General features: G+C 36.2%; 3 protein-coding genes across 5 annotated transcripts; 2 read left to right on the plus strand and 1 right to left on the minus strand.

Moving 5' to 3' along the window:
• Positions 1 to 50: 50 nt before the first annotated feature.
• Positions 51 to 2,495, plus strand: LOC121991978 (GTP-binding protein SAR1A-like). The gene is made up of 3 exons (XM_042546068.1): positions 51 to 330; positions 424 to 555; positions 1,912 to 2,495. Exons 1-3 carry the CDS (start codon positions 202 to 204, stop codon positions 2,230 to 2,232), a joined length of 582 nt encoding a protein of 193 aa, XP_042402002.1. The 5' UTR covers positions 51 to 201; the 3' UTR covers positions 2,233 to 2,495.
• A 1,903-nt stretch (positions 2,496 to 4,398) lies between these two features.
• On the plus strand, positions 4,399 to 14,206 carry LOC121991979 (RGS domain-containing serine/threonine-protein kinase A-like). Of its 2 annotated transcripts, none has more exons than XM_042546069.1 (13): positions 4,399 to 4,910; positions 5,587 to 5,989; positions 6,146 to 6,791; positions 8,110 to 8,150; positions 9,727 to 9,795; positions 11,081 to 11,181; positions 11,965 to 12,043; positions 12,440 to 12,538; positions 12,621 to 12,692; positions 12,779 to 12,828; positions 12,930 to 13,011; positions 13,460 to 13,554; positions 13,635 to 14,206. In XM_042546069.1, the coding sequence occupies exons 1-13, from the start codon at positions 4,549 to 4,551 to the stop codon at positions 13,774 to 13,776; spliced, it is 2,241 nt and encodes a 746-aa protein (XP_042402003.1). In that variant the 5' UTR covers positions 4,399 to 4,548; the 3' UTR covers positions 13,777 to 14,206. The 2 variants fall into 2 exon arrangements, with proteins under 2 accessions (XP_042402003.1, XP_042402004.1); XM_042546070.1 differs by having other exon boundaries at positions 12,624 to 12,692.
• A 2,921-nt stretch (positions 14,207 to 17,127) lies between these two features.
• Positions 17,128 to 20,292, minus strand: LOC121991980. Of its 2 annotated transcripts, XM_042546072.1 has the most exons (8): positions 19,914 to 20,292; positions 19,143 to 19,242; positions 18,420 to 18,515; positions 18,286 to 18,338; positions 17,808 to 17,856; positions 17,682 to 17,729; positions 17,459 to 17,602; positions 17,128 to 17,301 (listed from the first exon to the last, which is right to left on the minus strand). In XM_042546072.1, exons 1-7 carry the CDS (start codon positions 20,162 to 20,164, stop codon positions 17,507 to 17,509), a joined length of 693 nt encoding a protein of 230 aa, XP_042402006.1. In that variant the 5' UTR covers positions 20,165 to 20,292; the 3' UTR covers positions 17,128 to 17,301; positions 17,459 to 17,506. The 2 variants fall into 2 exon arrangements, with proteins under 2 accessions (XP_042402006.1, XP_042402005.1); XM_042546071.1 differs by lacking the exon at positions 17,128 to 17,301 and having other exon boundaries at positions 17,357 to 17,602.

Consider the following 20,292-nt stretch of genomic DNA (forward strand, 5'->3'; position numbering starts at 1 on the left):
GCCGGTATTATAACGTCTGTTCTGTTTCTCTCTCCTCCAATCGATCTCAGGTTTTTCGATCTCATTCGCCATTTAAATCAGACTTAGATTTGGCTCGGGCGGTTAGCGTCGCCGGATCCGATCTTTGGCGTGACTCCGGCGAGATCGCGCGGTCCGTTCTACAGATCTACTCGCCCGGCTTCTCGAATTCCACCAGCCGCGATGTTCCTGGTGGATTGGTTCTACGGGGTCCTCGCCTCGCTAGGCCTGTGGCAGAAGGAGGCCAAGATCTTGTTCCTGGGACTCGACAATGCCGGGAAGACCACGCTGCTTCATATGCTCAAGGACGAGGTTGGATTCTCAGATCAGCATTTGCTTTTTCATTCATCTCTTTGATGCATTCCTACGTTGGTCGGAATTTGTTTCCTTTTCTCATGAATGCAGAGACTAGCCCAGCACCAGCCGACGCAGCACCCGACGTCGGAGGAGCTGAGCATCGGGAAGATCAAGTTCAAGGCTTTTGATTTGGGAGGCCATCAGATCGCTCGACGCGTCTGGAAAGATTACTACGCTAAGGTAAGCTATCAAAATTTGTCTTTTTGACGACGAATCTATGCCTCGTTTTCCTTGCAACTCTTTCTTACATACATGGGGGTGGTTCTTCAGTTCTTCTCTTCCTTGATCGTGTACTTTTCTGAAGAATTAACTAAAGTTTGGTTATCTTAGTGTTATGCCATAATTATTGGTGATTCTACCGTGATGTTGACCACATATTTGATTGCAGCTTTTTTTAGTTGTGATTTTTGACCCTCCAGGGATAAACAAATCATTTCACCATGGTTGCATCTTTACAATTTGTGTTTTTCTTTCATGCATACGGTTGTCATGATCAATTGCTTACTTCAGTCACATGAATAATCTGACGTCTATCTGTAACTTCTCTTACATTGCTCAGCCAACTCATGGGTTGTTGGATTTGAGGGGGAATCCAACTTCGTTTGCCATTCATGTATTCTTGAACACTGATTTAACCAAATCTAGAAGCCTGGAACAATGGAAGACAAAGTTGTGTTTGAATCATAGCCACAGATGATATAATTTTTGAAAAAGGAATTTGGTGGAGTTTGGTAAATGTTCTTAGGAGATACTTATCTTTTAATCACAATGTTTTATAACAGAACTCATTCAGAACTAAGCTAAATAAATTGGTTGCTGTCTATTTAAATTTTTTCTTGGAATAGATCAATCCAATATCAAACAGAGTGTTAATGTATTGTTCTTGCTCTTGAAAATAGTTTGAGCTTGGTAAGCATCTGAAAACTTGAAGCTGCAGTGAATTTGTTAAAAATTCCCAGACACTGTTACCCAAATTCGGCTGAACTTTGATATTTCTTGAATGTTTGTTTAGATAGTTACATTTCTTTCTTAGATACTTCTAGGCTGTGTCGAGAAAGAATATGAGAAAAAAGGAAGGTGGGCAATACAAGAGGATAAACAAGTAGTTGGAATGAACAAAAAGTTGTCTCATTGTTGGTCGAATTAACTCACACGAGGAAGTTCTGAACCATTTGTCTTGGCCAGTCGATCACATTTTTTGCTTTTTCCCAAATTTAAAACGAAAGAACTATGAGTAAAAATAATACAGAAATGAGCCTTTCAATTAAGCTGGACGAATTGGCCAAACAAGATAGTGTCGGTGTCACTGTATACACATTCATCACATATTTATTATTATTCTCCTTGCAACCCTCTTTCAATTTTTTTTTCATGGAATGCAGTGAAATACTTGCATCACTGATAATGATTTTTTGGGTGGAAGTTGTCAAAAAAGTTGTTCACTTCATTCTCTAAGTTCGCTATTCTCTTTTACGATATCGTATGCTATTTCTTTTCTTGTGAAATGTTACAAATCCTTGAATTTTTTTCTACCAGGTGGATGCAGTGGTGTACCTAGTAGATGCATATGACAAAGAGAGGTTTGCAGAGTCAAAGAAAGAATTGGATGCACTGCTATCAGATGATTGTTTGGCAAATGTCCCATTTCTTATTCTAGGAAACAAGATCGACATCCCTTATGCAGCATCAGAGGAAGAGCTACGCTACCATCTCGGTCTGAACAACTTCACAACTGGCAAGGGAACGGTGAATCTTAGCGATTCCAATGTCCGCCCCCTTGAGATCTTCATGTGTAGCATCGTGCGGAAGATGGGATATGGTGAAGGTTTCAAATGGATCTCACAGTACATCAAGTAGAGGTTGATTCTTCGATTAGTACCGCACGGCCTACTCTCAAATGCTAAAGCTTAGTTTGGTTTGAAAACTCTTTAGTTTTCCCGAATATTTTGTCGAGGTGGAAGTACATGGTTTTCCCTATTGTATTTGGCATTCATCTACTACCATTTCAGTGGAACATAAGAACATAGCAAAATAAGGATGCAACACTTTTCGTCGAGGTGAGAGCACTTGGCTCTCATCTACATATTTCTTTTTATTTGACAAACTATTCTTTTTTTTTTTGAAAGATCATACAAGTTTTCTGTTTCTGATTCTTAAGTGGTGTTATTCTTTTGTTGATCTGTTAGCATAGACAATTAGGATCACTTGAGCAGTTGTATCAACATGAACTAAGGTGTTTGATTCATCCTCTCATGAATCATAGTCAAACTGATCGATCTCTTCGGAGGTACTATGAATTGTTAAACAGGCAACATCTAATGATCGTGCCTTAATAAGGTTGGCCAATTTTTATGTTGCAAAAAAAGTGATTTACTCACTCAGCGCTCATGCCAATCCGTCTTTGGGTCAACACGGAGGAGGTAAATCACGGATGATTACTAGTCATTAGTACAGATGGACAAAACATAAAGAAAGACATTCTCGGACGCGAGTTTCAATCTCAATACCTCATATGGTAACACCCATCGTCTCGAGAGGACACAGGTTGATCAATTCTTAGCATCTACATTTGTTGGTATTATTTTGTTTAATTTTAACACAATTTTAATAATAATAACAAAGTTATCAATTTGATACAAAAGATCATTTATCAGATAAATTTATTTTTTATTTCAGAATGTGTTTGTTTTGTGGGTAAATTGTCCTAAACTTCCCATGCACAAAGTTTCACCTTTTCCTTCGGTCCCTATGTTAAAGAATATTTATTTTAACTTCTTAATTCACACTAATTCATCTAATTCACTATCTATGCGCATATTTTGAGGGGCTGTTACAAAGAATAGGTACAAAAAGTTCAAAAGAAAATATAGTTCCTTCTAAATTTAACACCATTTAAATTCAAATCTAGTATACTATCTATACACACAATTTCTATGTACATGGAAAAATGTAGGTATAATTCTTTCTAAATTCAGCATCATTCTTGTGCACACTTTTTATGTACGTGGTAAAATATAAGTACAAAAGGTTCATAATAAGATATAATTCCTCTTAAATTCAACATCATTTAAACTAAAATATAATATATTTTCTATTCAATTGAGCGCTATTTATAATAGGTCGATCAATATATATGAATATATATACATATATATATATAATCCACTTTATTAGGTACAAAATATTTGAAATCAAGTATATATATTTAATTGGGAATAATTGTATAAGATTGTGTACAAATAGCAAAATAAGTGAATTGATATGGATTGAAGAGTTAAAACAAATATTTTAGGACTAGGAATGAAAATTTCACCTGAATCTGATGGAGGATCCAATATCTGATCCGAATGGAAGAGGGTATGGAGGGACTATCAATACCCGATACCCGATCCGAATACCTGATTAAATAATATATATACATATATTACAGAAAATTTTCTTTTTCCAAAATCAACTTACTATTTTTTTGTTAATATTAGGAGGAGAGCATATATATGTTTAATTTATTTTTTTAATTATATATATTTTTTTTAATAACAAAATGATATGCACAAGTAAAAAAACTCAATGAAAACCTCAAGGATAGATACATAAAATGATGGGGCCCACAAAAAGTGAAATGGTGGGCCATGACTTTATGTGTCTATCCTTGAGGTTTTCATTGAGTTTTTTTTCTTGTGCATATCATTGCTCTTTTTAATATGTCGTTAATTTTAATATATTTTTGTTGAATGATAATAGTTGGATAGAAAAAAGAAAAATTATAACTATAATCCGATCATTTAATAGGTATGAATATACTCATTATAGATCTTATATTCGATGAGTATGGAGACAGATGATATAAAATCCGAAGGACTGGACTGATTGAAATTTTTATGGAAATTTTAGGATAATTTCCATTATTTTGTAGGTTGGAGTGGAAAGAAAAATCAACCAATTTTTTTTTATTTACTTTGAAAATTTTCGTGACTTAAGAGCTCATTGCAAAGCCATTAGCTTACAATAAATAGTACACGTCACAAGAGAAGGCAAGATATTTTATTGAAAACGAAAAAGAAAAGATACTCCACAGCAGCACGCAACACAACACCTGCCTGCCGTCACTGCCCTGCGCTTCATCGGCGCCGTGCGCTTCTTCCGTCACTGCCTGCCAGGATCCGCCTTTGGGGCATGGAACCCTCCGCGGAGGTGCTGCTGAAGAAGATCCGTGAGCTGGAGGCCAGCCACGCCCGGCTGAAGCAGGATATGTCCAGGTTGATGCCCGCGGATGGCGGCGCGCGCCGAGCGGACTGCGGGTCCCACTCGGTCTCGCCGCGGAGGACGAATAGCGGAGGAGGCGTCGAGGGTTCCGCGGCGGCCTGGGCGAGGGGATCCAGCTCCTCGAGGCTGCAGCGTGAGAGTCGGGGCCCGACCGATTCCCCCGGTGGCAGTCCCGCTGGGATCCGGCTGTCGGAGGGGCAGTGCCTAAACATTTTGCAGTCACTGGCTCAGTCTGTCCATATTTTCGATCTCGAGGGCCGGATAATCTATTGGTCGGTTGCCCTTGCCTTTCCTCTTGTTCTTGCTCCCTTTTTCTTTTGTGATCAAGTGCCTTAGAATCCCGAACATTTTAGGGAGCTGCTTAATGCATGGCCTTTACTCATTGTATTTATGTTGATTTTGACGATTGGAGAATGCATAAAAGGAACTATGTAAGAATGATTAATAATCTTGGGAGGCCATGCAAGAAAATTGCTTTTAGTTAATGTAAATATCGCTTAGGTACTAAAATGTTATGTGCATATCGTTTATTCACCTAGAAGTTTGAAATCTACAATCTGACAAGAATGGACTATCTTGATTATGGAATGCTAGAAGTCTGCACTTCTTCTGATGTTAATTCACATATGCAAGGTTCAATGCTAAAATTGTAATTCTAGTCCATCTTCTTTATTCATATTCCATTGTTCTTTTATTTATTTATTTATTTTTATCAAAGCTGCAGTGAAATTGTCCTCCTGGCTGCAGTGAAATTGTCCTCCTGGTGGTATTTAACTTTAGTTTTAGGTAACGTACTATTTGTCTGGTTCAAAAGTATTCTTCTGTCAAATGTTTATATTTGCATATGTATTTGTATCAATATGGTACTTTTGGTTTCTCGATTTTGTTAGGAACCTTTTCCAGTTGCTTATCGAAGAGTATCAAATATGATCGTTTTTTATTTTGTAGGAACCGATCGGCAGAGGAACTTTATGGCTATACTGCATCAGAAGCACTTGGTCAGAATGCTACTGAGCTACTAGTTGATGCCTGTGATTTCAACATTGCTAGGAGCATAGTTAAGCATGTAAACATGGGGGAGAACTGGAAAGGGAAGTTTCCTGTGAAGAACAAACTAGGAGAACATTTTCTAGTTATTGCCACGTACAACCCTGTTTATGATGATGATGGTAGCCTGGTTGGCATTATTTGTGTTTCAAGTGATTCTCAATCATTTCAGGATTCAACATACGCTTCAACCTTTAGCAATTTGGAAGCTAGTGACACTGCTAGAAAAAGTGTCACAAATAATGGTAGTTTGGATCCTCAGCAACCCCTCCAAATTACTATTGCATCTAAAATTACTAATCTAGTAAGTTAGCACTTGCTGATCTTAAACATAAAGAATTCAATAGATGCATAGGTCATAAAAACAATTGGGAGTGTTCCTTGAGTATATTAGTTTGACATCTATTGTTAATTTATTTTCTAGTTCATTCTTTCTTGATTTTTAAAATCATCATGACAGGCTACTAAAGTTACAAATAAAGTTCGTTCTCAAATGAAGCAAGGCGAAAATAATATGGAATGGGAAACGGCAACCGAAGGTAGCCAGTGTTCTGATCGTGACAGAATTTCAACAGACCACAAGGAGGATGGTATCTGTAGTGATGCTAGCACACTGAGAGGAGAGGTACTACCATGTGACTTTGGGGAGCCTTCTTCTGTCATAGAGTTCAAGTCTCCTGGCAAAGCAGCCAAAGTAAATAATGATGAAGATGAAGGAAAGGCTGGCATCTACAAGATCATAAGCAAGACGGAGGGGCTATTTGCCAATAAGGGTATAGTATGGCCATGGAAAGGAAATGAGCAGGATGCTACCAATTCAAAGACTCGCTTTGTTTGGCCATGGTTGCATAGCAATCCAGAAAATGCATACAATCATTCTAAATCATCTGAGTTTTGTATGAAGTCAGAAAGTCAAATAAGTGAAAACTATCGGGCAGGAAACAATGAAGCCTCAGGATCTTGGTCTTCTCTTAATGTCAATAGCACAAGTAGCATTAGCAGTTGTGGGAGCACCAGCAGCAGTGCGCTTCACAAAGTGGATACAGACTGTTTAGATTATGAGATCTTATGGGAAGATCTTACAATTGGTGAACAAATAGGTCAAGGTAGCCTTCTTCTCCAATAAATATGATAAAATGTATCCTATAGCAAAGCATAAGTTGATAAGAATAGCTAAACTGAAATACTTCCTTTTGTGCAAGTATTGCTATGATTCACTTTGGCCTACATATGTTCTTGTTTTTACAATGCCTTAAGATTCATCCTTGTACTTTTGTTAACAACTCCGGAGATAGCTACAAGCATCTTTCTGATTGTGATATTGCTATACTTCATTTTTGATGCTATTGGATGTGCCAGTTGGTGATTTGCTAAGACAAATTACTTTCAACCTTGAACTCTGATTACCAAATTGCTAACAGTCCTGCCTCAGTTTCCATAACATTGCATAAACAAATTACCTGTAGTTTTAAATCTAATGTCTTTCTTATCACAGTATATTACAATATTAAATCATCTAGGATTTTTGCTGATTTTGCATGCTTATGAATTTTTTTGGTTAATCTCAAATTTTTTATCTTAGTTCTTACTATATAGCTGTTTGAGTGTTATATATTAGAGCTGTTATTTTTTCCTATAGTGCGGAAGATAAATGCGAGACAATAAGTGAAACCTCACCAGAAGCTTGTGTACTACTTTGCAATTTACAACATCAATCAGCTATGCTATTATGTATTTATGTTAGATGGATATCATCATCTAGGCGCATTAAGCATCACTCCTTGTGCAAAACTTCACATTGGCAATAAATCTAGAGGACAATGAGAATAATTATCTGATCATCAAAACCTGGTAGTCACATCTGAGCTGCTTTCTTTTTTGTATATGAGAATTTGTTTTTTTTTGTCATTTAATTTGATATATGATATCATGTTCATGTTCTAGTTGTGTTCATGTTCAGATACTTCCTCAGTTAACTATGTCGAGATTAATTTGTCAAAAGTTTGGTTCTTGTGCTCTCTTGTTATGGATTGTATTTGGAGGTTTATATTTTGTGTTACTTCACGTGAAGAAACTCTTTTATTCTTGTGATGACTGAGAATTGTTGTGGAGAAATTTGACTTTTCATGATTTGCATCTTTGGCATTATTAGCGATCGACTTAAGTTACTTTTTCAGGATGCAATGCTTAAGGACCGTTGTCCAATTTACCATGGTCACTATCTAATAAGTATCAAATCTTTTTCTTTGCCCCAAACTACTCTTTTAGCACCTGTCATAGTTAACATCATACAAGGATCTTTTGTTGAATTCAAGATTTTACCTGAATGATCTAATCTTTAAGACTGAATTGGAGACAATGCTCTCATCAATGTAATTGATTACTTTTCTATTTCTTACAATAATTTGTTTTCTACTCTTCCAGGTTCTTGTGGAACTGTATATCATGCTTTATGGTATGGCTCGGTAAGCTTCACCTGTGCTGGTTTACTTATGCCAAATCAGAATATGCAAATTGCTAGCATTTTCACTAATTTTAGAAAGTATTAGTTGGTGTTAGTCTAGCTACAACTCACATGTGTCTGATTGGGCTGTTCAACCATATTGGTGCTGTTATGTTTTACGTGTTATTTTAGTTCAACTGATTTACAAGAAAACTTGCTTGGTTAATCAAAGCTAAAGATTGGCAACTTAAGTCCATGCCATAGAATTGTGACCTTGTTCAATAATTATGCACTCCTCATATAGGGAAATCTGATGAATTAAGCAGTCAAGGTGCTAGTTAAATACATGATGTAAAAGGTTCACCGAGACATGAGTGCATCATAAGACATAAACGGGCAGTTCGGTGCACAATGCGGATCCCTGGAAAGGGTCTGCACAACTTTACCTACTTTCCAAGAGGTTATTTACGAGATTCGAACCCGTGACCTCTAGGTTATATGACAACAACTTTACCATTGCGCCAAGTCTTCCCAGTGCGTCATAAGACATGACAAAACAAAATTCTTATATATTCATAATCAGCATGTAGAAGTAAGCTCTCTATGAAGAGGATGGGCATACTATTGTAAATATATTTATAAATCTTAAAAGCTTTTGATATGACATGAAAACATAAAATTCTTATATATTCATAGTCAACATATAGAAGTAAGCTTCTCTATACGATGATGAAGGCCCTATTCTTGTATATATATTTATCACTTAAAAGCTTTTGATCTCTTTTCATGGAAAGATATAGCCCCTAAATGACATTTAATTTTTTACTCAGTTGAAGTTGGGGGAAAATATGTTACACTCCTAGTGTTCCTAACAGGTTTATAACTACATTACATGATTAGAGGGAACCCAAATGTTTTTCATGCAATTGAGGTAAAAGAAACAATTGTCTGACCCTTGCAATGCAACCGTTTGACCTGGTGGTCAAGGATTTGAGTCGTAGAAACAATCTATTGCAATATAGGATAATGGTGCATACAATAGATCTAATACAATCTGTCCCTTTCTCGGGACCTCACATTGGTGGAAGCATTGTGCATCGGGCTACCCTCTGAGATAAAAAAAATGTTGTGTGTGTGTGTGCGCGCGCGCGGGCACAGATGATTGTTTTTCCTATAAATTACTGTAGTTTAACCCCACATCAAAAATAGTGTGCTAATTTGGGATAGTTATAAGGCCAAATGAGTGTACTACCTTGAATTTGGCTTAAACATCTTTAGGTTAGTGGACGGGACAATTTTGATGAATACTATGGGAGAAGTCTCGAAGATTCAAGCCTTGAATGAGGGACATTGTTACGACCTATTTTAGTCTCACCATGGAAGGTTTTGGCAAAGCAAGGGAATTTACAAGGCAATGATGAGTGCTAATATTAACTAAATTTAAACATTTTGGGCTACAGTTTAGATCTAAAAAGTGAATGAAAGAATTTTCTCATTTAGATGAAAATGTGATAATTATTGTACTATCAAATCCCTAATATAGATCTTTCATTTTTTTTTTACTAAATGATGAGTAAAATATATACTATTGGTTCCAGGATGTGGCAGCAAAAGTATTTTCAAAACAGGAATATTCAGATGATGTGATACTTTCCTTTAGGCAAGAGGTAATGATCAAGTTAACTCTTTGCATGTATCTTTTAAAATAATATTATGTAACTTGCTCTTATGTGTTACACCGAGAAACTAGCTATGTTCTTGTTAGGTTATATTGTCCATTGGTGGTTTATTATTTGGTCTTACTATCTATGTCATGTTCATACAAAATTTATTTATGGAATGGTATAAATAATGGTTTTAATTGTTTTCTTGCCGCTCTATTCTTTGTCTGTTGAAATATTTCTAAAATAACTTTACGCATGTCATGAGTGGCCAACTTTGTTACTTATCTTGTTTGTCAAACTTTCTGAAAGATGTGCTTAGTTCTTTATAATGTTAGTTTACAAGTTGAAATGTTGTATATCAACTAGCATGTCATGACAATTATGCTTTCATTCATAGAGACATGTACTAACAATATATAGTCGCGTTCCTTGTTGGTCAATATCGATGCCTAGACAGCAGGACTTTATGTGGGGTAAAACTAAAACTATCCTGACTCTTATTTGTAGGTACTAATATGTTATCTGTTATCAAACTATACAAGCCAACTCAACAACTCTTAAGGGTTGATAAACAATAATTCATGAACAAACATTTTTTATTCATGTGAATTTATCATGTGTGATTCATTGAGATAAAGGGAAGATGATATGGGTCAGCATTTTGTTTGCTTGCTCATAGGCTCCATATATATTTCATTACAAAATTATTTAAACTTTTTTGTTTTTTGATGAGGAAGAGAGTGAAGGCCTTGCGCATTGCCCCTTGCAGTAAAAGGGAGAGGCCATGAGTCAGAATCTGTTGGCTTGCTCATTTAACATATATAATTACATTTTCTTTTTTTCATCTTTAACCTAGTTAGATTCTGCATGCTATATTTTCATTCCATAAGTAAAGAATTGTACAAAAGGTCTAATATTAGTAAGGAGATTGACATGCTCCACTGTTCAAGTTGCTTGAAATGTCAAAATGACAATCAAATTCTCATTATTCAGATTGCAATTCCTTGTCAAACAAACAATCCTAGGAAGATACTGGTTTCTCTTGGATGATTTGATTTTAGACTTGAGGCTGCTCTTTAATGTTGTCTTTTAGTTTTTATATATTGTCCTTTAGTTTTATGTACTTTAAAATTCATTGGTACGGTAGGATTATGTCTTATGTTTTCTGATAGTAATTTTGAATCTAAGTCATCTGTGTTTCGCCATCCATATAGTTTTGACATGCTTTTATTGAATTCGTTATTGAATATTACACATTCTTTAACCTTGATGTTGGTTTCTTTACAAGGTGTCACTGATGAAGAGACTGCGGCATCCGAATATGCTACTTTTCATGGGTGCAGTTACCTCTCCTCAACGTCTTTGCATTGTGACAGAATTTCTTCCTCGGTTGATTCTCTTATTAGCTTATCAGTATTAGCATAATTGTTTCGTAGACTTTTATTTCTCTCAACGTAAGATAGCGAATCAGTTATCTTCTATGTTTTATCTTTGGATGAAGATATTGCATAACAGGGGGATTAGAGTCACTTGACATGATCGTATCTGTCTCCAAGGTTTAAAACCAGTACAAGCCAGTTCCATTCTTTGACTAGAGCTGACCCATAGTTACCAATCTTTGTCAACACTGATATGGGTTGGCACAGAACAATTGTGCCGGTGCACTACAATGCAGGGAGACTTCACTTTTTTTCTCCTTACCTGACGTTTGAAATAACTATATGGTTGAATAGATAACCATTACAATTTCACTGTATTATGCTGCAGTTCCCTTAGTATTGTGCCAGGTGTCGTTGAATACGGCTCTGCATTTCTAGCTATAAGCAGGGTCCAAATAGATTGGCTTTGAGCTATTGTATGATTCACTTTCAAGTTTTGGTCAAGATTTTAAAATCTGAATCAGGGGTCAACCGTTCTAGGAGACGAGTTTGTGAGGCTTTTGTTATTGTGGACTCTTGAGAGGGAACAACTCATTTTTTAAATTATAAAGAGCTATCCATGTAGTGTGTTTTTTTCTTCCAATTTTTAAATTTATTAGGTGCACAATTCATTTCATTTTTTTTTGAGATATCTATTTTCTTTAGATTGGAAACAGCTATTGACAAAAACAGGTTAACTAGTATTACTAAACTTACCATCTGTTTCTCCATTTTTCTCCTACCTCAAATGTAGTGGGAGCTTATTTCGTCTGCTGCAAAGAAACAACATGAGGCTGCACTGGAGACGACGCATTAACATGGCCCTAGACATTGTAAGTGTAATTCCTCAAACTAAAATGTGCATGTTAGTTTATGTTCTTATTCTAATCTGTGTTGATATTTCATTAAATTGTATGAGATGCAGTACACACATCCAGTTGTTAGGAAGGAGTTTTGTTGATTTTACACTGAATGAATTTAGGAAAGACATGTACTATACAAGCTCTGTGCCGGATCCAGTAAACATGGTTCATAAGAATCTTATAAATAGAAGATGGATAGTGACATGGACACAGTTTATTACTAAAATTCCACTACTTTTTGAGGGATGTGATGAAATTAATTGAACTTATGACTCAAAATACTCGTTTGCTCTTTTGTTTCTGTTTATGTAAAATATTTTTGATGTTGCAAGTGTCTCAGATGCTATCAGTGTTTTTTTTTGATAGGCAAGGGGGATGAATTATCTTCACCATCACAACCCTCCTATCATCCATAGTGATTTGAAGTCATCAAACCTGTTGGTGGACAAGAATTGGACTGTGAAGGTGGGAATTTCACTTCAAAATATGTGCAAAGTATTCATTTTATAAAAGCATAAACATCTAATGTTGTCAACTTCGATGGCAGCAGGTTTGTGATTTTGGCCTTTCACGTTTGAAACATGAAACTTATTTGACAACGAAATCTGGGAAAGGAACGGTAATTTTTGACGTTCCCTATTTGGCATTGTTGGTTTTCTATGGCTCCTGAAATCTTATTCCAATATTGTGCTTTCCTCATTTTAGCCACAATGGATGGCTCCGGAAGTTCTTCGAAATGAGCATTCGGATGAAAAGTATGCTAGTTTATGGCAATTAGGACAGTTTCCATTTGTATTTTACTTGTTTCTTGAAAAAGAATGTTAGTGAAACCTTCGTATGGTTTGTGCAAAAACAGGTCAGATGTTTATAGCTATGGGGTAATACTATGGGAACTTGCCACCAAAAAGATCCCTTGGGAGAATCTCAATTCAGTGAAGGTAATTACCGTTTCATTGAAGAACAAAATAGTGGTCTTCATGTGGTGCTGCTCAACAAAGTAATGAAAGTTATATATGTGCATGGAGTTATATTGTATCATCATTGCATATGATAGTATCTTTAACTTTCTCCAATTCTTTATAATAGAAGCAGAAAATGTGAAGACGACTTCGTCGATAGAATTTGCGTGATCAATTTCTCTAGGGCAACTTAATTATACTCTGCTTTTGCCACTTCTTTTTGCTGATTGTGAATTCTACCTCATGAGTCATAACAGTTGCTATCATCAACAGACATTACTGGCTGATATTGAATAGGGGGAATGTAGTAAAGGTCATTCTTCACCAGTAAATTTGTGTTTTCGCATCCTACTTTTTCACTTGCCTATGAAATTTCTCGGATTAACTTCCTATTTCCATAGTTCTAAAAAAATTTCATTTTATCCAGATTATTGCGACGGTAGGATTTATGAATCAGAGGTTGGATTTGCCAGGAGATTTGGATCCTCAATGGGTATCCATCATAGAGAGCTGTTGGCATAGGTTATTTCTTCACCCGATAAATAGTCGCCCGAAGTTTTTTTTTTTTTGGTGTATGTGTTAATTATTTCTTCTCCGCACAGTGAACCAAAATCGCGGCCAACCTTCCAAGAACTTGTAGAAAGGTTGAAAGAGATGCAAAAACAACATGCGGTGCAGTCTCACATGCAACGTGCTGCAGCTGGTGCAAGAGTAGCATCTCATGAGAGAAACAAGCCCGACTGATCCGCAACCGTCAAAACTCTTTGTCCAACCTCATTCCAGGAACCAAGTAGTCTCGCGAGGAGCACAGTTTGTTCGTTCCTGCACCATCAAAGAATGTAGCTAGCGGCAAATTGCCCTGATCAAACCATCAACATGGCAGTTGCATACATGCTTCTGAGGTTCTGGCTAATGAAAGATCAGCATTGATGAGGACTGAGGCTGTAACAGAATCAGAGAAACAATTGTGCAGTCTTTGGGAATGCGATATGAACTCCATTGTGCCGTGCCAAAAAGGGTTCAATGGTTTATTGTACAAAAAAGAGAATGCATCTTTTGTCAGTAGTAATCCTTCATATACTTCTGCTAGTTCCCGAGTTGGTGTCTGAGTTTTGTCACTAAAATGATTTTGTTTTTTTTAATCCATGTATCCAATTTCTTTTGAATTGACTAATTTTAGAGGTGACTGATACTAATCTCATGAAAGTTTTTCATCGGCCGGCTAAATTAGAAAGTGCTAATGGAGATTCATCCAGACGGTCAATATTTTTAAAGTCATTTTTTACTAGAGATAAAATTTCTTATGCTACAATTGAGATTTGAACTTTAGAGCATTTATATCAATTTCTTTTATAATATCTATAAAAGTTAAAATAAATCATCTATTTTATGAAATTTAGATAATTATTTTTTTCTATATATTACATTAACTATCTTAAAATTTTCATTATCTATTTTTTTTTAAATTTTTTTCTTCTCTTTAACTTTTTTTTATTATTTTTCCATTCTCTTTATTTTTTACTTTTTTTTTTTATTATTTTCTCATTCTCTCAAATTAAATAATATTTTAATGGTTAAGAAATAGATTTTATCTTTTAAATTTAGAAAAATATCATTCATGAAATATAAATTTAAGAAATAAATAGAATAGTTGATGTAAAATTTCTTTTTACATAAAATATAAAATTTAAGATAAATTATATATTTAAGAAAACTAATGTAGATGTTCTTTGATTATCCCTAGAAGAGTAACCATTCTCTGGAGCTATCTTCCTGTATTACTAATGTGAAAAATGTATCATCGGTACATGAATCTTCATATAACTACCATTTTATGTTGCTTAATTTTTTATTTTGTTAATCTAGGTATTTAGAGCCTTATAAACCTAACTAATCTCCACTCAGAAAATCCATGAATTTTTTTTACAAACTATAAAGCTGTGCATGCCACTGGTAGCCTGCGCATACCCCAGCTAGGGGCTTGAACCATAGCGCTTTGAGAATCCGTCGAACACGCCTGACCGCTGCACTAACCTTCAAATCTGAGACCAGATCTCTGGGTAAAGAAAAAAAAAAGAACTACGAGATAATCCATGGATCATTAACTGATCATAATTAGTTACAATTTTTTTTTAGATTCACCGCCCTTCTCAAATTATAATTTGAGTCAAAGTGGACGATCAAAGACAACCCAGAAGCCGCCGGAAGTGGGCAAGTATTCAGGTTGCCGGACGTTGAGCAAGGGCGACCTCCGACCATCCGCTCTGACCCAAATTATAACCTGATGAGAACGATGATCCAGAAAAGGATCGTAATCAATTATAATCCAACTGTAATTGAAAATGATCCATCTCTTAATCCATTTTTTTGTTTTTAATGAACCAAGAGATCTGCTCCCTTCAAATCTAGCTCACTCTGCTAAGTCAAACAATCATTAACAAATTTCTATATTTCATTTTTGGATGGAGAATCAACCAATGCTCTCACAAGATAAACTACCATGACATTAATTTGAAACGCTGTGGCAAGTTCATTGTATATTGAAGTTAGCGAGATAACAAGACCAACTAAAGAACATCAAACAATATAATAAATTAAACAATTTATTTCAACCCACCGCATCATCAGTTGAGTATAAGGATGATAGCACGTAAATGAGAAATTTAGGTATTAAAGAAATTATTAGCGCACACATGAATAAAAGAACTTTCCCCACCAAACTAGAAATAAGGTTTGGAGTGCAAACGATAGTGCATCACACCAGCTAAAAGGTTTCGTTGATACCTTGTACTTGGCAACCTCTTCACTGACTTCCTTGAGATCTCCCTTTGTAAATATCAGGCAGATTTTACAAAGCAGGTTTTGCAGCACAAATCATGGCAACTGACGACGGGGCTAGGGCTTCGGCGCTGGAGGGAGGCGATGGGACTAGGGTTTCAGCGCTGGAGGGAGGTCGCGGGAGGGACACGGCTTCGGAGGGAGGCCGTAGGCGACGTAGGGTTTGGCTGCGGAGGAGGCGACGTTGGGAGGAGGCGACACTGGAGAAGAAATCGCGAGGAGAAGGAAATCGCGAGGCTAGGGCAGGGCGTTTGGCTTTTCCGAGTTGGAGCGTGGCATATGTTTTACATGTGCGGGTGATTTTATATCACTAGTGCGGACCAGGGGCGGACCAGGGAAATCGAGAGCTCCTATATTTTCTCTTTCCTACGTGTCACCGAATAAGAATTTCGAACTCAGTTTTTTTTTAATCTCTTTCATCTTTTTGTGGGCCACACAACAATGAAAAAAAGAGATGCTCTAAATGAATAATAGACTAAAAATATAAAATTATATATAAGTTAATAAAATGATGATGATAGATATTTAATTAGTGAAATATTTAATTGTGAAATTGATAATATTCGAGAGTGAGATATTTGATAGATGAAATTTATAAATATTTGAATGGTGAAATATTTTATTATAAGATTTGAGATATTTGAATAGTAAAATATTTGAAAAATGATGTGCAAATAAGGATCATAAATATTTTAAAAAAATATTCTCAATCATTATGAATTGTGGCAAAAGATGAATACGCTCACCCCCAGCGCCCCCGCAGATCCGTCCCAAGGCCAATACGAAGGAGATAAATCACGAACGACTACTAGCTTTTGGAATAGTGACTAATACATAAGAAAGATATTTATCTCGACTTTACTGAGATTCGAACCCCAATCCTCAATCATTATGAATGCTCTAAGCGACGGTAGAGACGGTCAGGATGACAGATTTAACTTTCACTTTTATAAAATTTTATGTTGTAGACCTGTGCATGTACCTTTTATTATTTTTTTTAAATTTTATTTTTTTAGTTGAATGATTGTATTAAACGTATAAAAAATTTTAAATAAATTTTTTTTAAGTGCTTATAGAGTGGGCACATAAAATCACACTCATAAAATCCTTAGGATATTATTTCACTCTCTTCATATATTTTGAAATGTTATCCTGTACACAAATTTGTGTGCACTAAGTGAACATCTGGTGCTATTTTTTTTTTTAAGACTTAGGATTTAAAATAAAATATTTAGCTAAAGGAGTGAAAATTAAATATTTAGCTAAAAGAAATGAACATTAAATTCTCACTTACGTGAGAATTGAAAATCAGATTTGGATGAAATCTCATCTGTAAATCCTAAAATTCTAAACCTTAAAAAAAAATTCTAAGTCAATTTTCCACATCAGCATCAGGTGCCCATGAAAGAACTTTTGCCAGTGCATAGGAATCTGAAAAGGAGTACAGAAATGATCAGGTTCTTTCAGAGAGAAGGAACAAGAAAAATTGGCACATATCAAGAGATCTCTCAATATGGAATAAGGGAATGTTTGATACAGAGATTAATCATGAGTTAACTGTTGCAAATTTCAAGGAATGCTGATTAACCTCATGGCAAATATTTCAGCTTCCTTCTATTTAGAGATGGCCGGCAGATCAGTGCTGAAGCATCTTTCTCTCATAATCTTTTGCAACGACAGAGAATCTTTGTAACCCTTGAGCAAGCAGTCCTTCTAAGAATGGCTTAAGTGCCTACATATCCAATAAGTTTCATTGTTAGGGAGAGATTAACGAGCAGATTGTGGCTTTTATCCAGGTTTGTGATACATACTGCTGCCACCGGAATTAAAATTTCAGGAATCTCATAAGAAACTGTCAACTGCATCAGAGATGAAGCAAAGTGATGGCTATATTAGGGGGGAAAAAGAGAAAGGAAACAATGAGACGGCGGCTATACTTGAACTCTGCAAGAAGATGGACCTTTGGGAAAAAATCTGACTGCACCTCTGCAAGATTGAGTAGGGGGGAAGTCATAAGTTCAATGAGTAAAATGTCGGAGAAGTATCATAGTTGCTTGGCAATTTTGTTTTACTTCATCGAATTTCCTTGGTGAAATATCTGAACTCGCATGAAGTGCATGAAGCTCCCCTTTGCAGGGGCTTAAAATAACAACACAAGAATAAATCCTTACATGCTAATCTTAAGCATCACAATATATTATTCTACTTCTAGTACCAATAAGTATGTTTGGCTACATGATTATTATATTGCGATCAACCAAAGCATATGACCATATTGTTTATAGTTTCTTAGTGTTGTAGAGAATACTAGGAAGGGCTAAAACCCAAATTTTTAGGAAGTTCAGCCATTTAGATAGAATAGTTGAATATTAGTACAAGCATCAAGTTGCATCTTTTAATTGAATGATTGCCTACCTATTCGGAAGACCTTCTAAAGATCGCCAGTGTATCTTCTGATTAGGAATAGGCTGCAGCACAAGAAAGAAATGAATTGAACATTTGAACTAATATCAAATTGTTTCAGCAAATGAAGTTGATTTCATGCTTACTTGCAAATTTCGAGCAAGCCAGGAGAATTCAACATCACGACCAAACACTTCATACTTAAGTGACCAACGCGAGAGATAGGGCTTATCCTGCAGAACCTGTATGGTGCCAAGTAATATAAAATACTTTAGCCTTATATGAAAATACTACAATTAGTCTCAAAAGCACTCTACATCCACACAGGCCACCTATCAATTGTGTAGCCAAAAACTTCACTTTCCTAGATTCAACTATGCTTCCAAATCAAGATACAGCTTAGTGTTTATAAATTGATTGATTAGGAAGTTGTATTAGCTGATTAAAGTTATATTAAGATACAAGATAAGAATAATAACACACAAGAGCAGCAGGGTGTCTGAATATCCACTTCAAAGATGCTTCATTCTCGATGCAGGAAATTTCTAATACATAAGCAAAAATACAAAGGAAAAAGAACTAAACTATAGACATGTTACTATATTTTTGACAAATATAACCTAAATGCTCTAACTTTCAATCCCACTTCAATCTGAAATCTCAAAATTCACAATAATAATATAATATTAATCTATTAACAAGAACATGAGAAGATTGGTCCAGCATAATTAAGCTACTTTATCAACAGATGGAAATTGACAGTAGCAAGCTCTATGCAAGCCAATTGCTCAATAGACGGAGCAACTTAAGCTGAATAAACATGAGTTAAACCCATCAAACATGTGGTATTGCAAGGTATTAGCAAGCACCTTTACAGAAGAAATAAAGGGCATCCATTTTGGAATTGTCTCACGGTCAGAATAGCAGTCATACGCTACGGAACATGGAACATCAACTTCAATCTCAGAGCTGCATCCACACAAGCATTGAGTTACTTCACGTAGCAATGCAATGCCTAAGCCCAAATTTGAAGTTCAATAATAATCAAACAGCTACCAGAAGTGGAAGAAGAAAATCCTAAAAGCCGATGGACCATACTGAAAGTAATTGAAAACTAATGAAAGTTCATACAGTTATAGATGGGAAATTCCGAGGAGAAATCTATAGCCTGCAACTCTTATTCTCGTGGAGGTTATACAAGTTTGATTAATTTGTGGAAGTTCATGAACTTTGTATGGATTCATGACTTAAAGCCTGAATTAATTCTTTAGCATGCCTGATCAACGAGATGCCAAATTTATTGATCAGAGACAGAAATGTCAGAGTTTTGAGCTACATCTCAGGGTTTCAAGAGAAACACAGTGTGTTCTAGGCAGCAGATCGTCCACCATTACATTGATGAAAAAGGGAAGGGAATAGCTAAACTCAGTATGAAAAACTTGAATAATTCAAATTACCATGTCAAAACGAGTATGAAAAGCTTGTTAACCACAAGACTGAACCAACGAAGACTGAAGATTTGGATCAGCTCATCAGCACGGTCATTATTGAAAAAATAACATCCGCTTTCGACGCCTAATTGGCAGATTACACTACTTCATAAGAAGACAAAAGGAGAAAATGGGGAAAGAGCCAAATACCTGCAATCTTGCCATTCCATGACAGGCGAGAAAGGTTTGCGCTTGGGGAACGGCTTCCGCCGCGACGGACGCGAGGAAGGGATCCTGAGGGACAGGGGATTCGGAGAAGGCCTGAGTCCAGCGCTACAGAAGGAAGGGAAGGCGCTAAAGGCGGCACCTTTCTGCAGTCTCATAGGGTGCGACGGCCCGGGGATCAATCCTAGGAAGACACGAGCGGCAGAAACCATTGGAGCAGCAGCGAGATCGACCATGGCTCTCTCTCTCTCTGCTCCACGGAGACGATGCTACGTCTCCTCCCAGTCCCTGGGCCGTGCCCCTCCACACAACACAGGACACTGGATCAGTTTACCGCATGACTTCTCAGTATGTCAAACATTAG

The sequence above is a fragment of the Zingiber officinale genome, chromosome 6B (genome assembly GCF_018446385.1).
Source record: "Zingiber officinale cultivar Zhangliang chromosome 6B, Zo_v1.1, whole genome shotgun sequence".
Classification (NCBI taxonomy): Eukaryota; Viridiplantae; Streptophyta; class Magnoliopsida; order Zingiberales; family Zingiberaceae; genus Zingiber; species Zingiber officinale.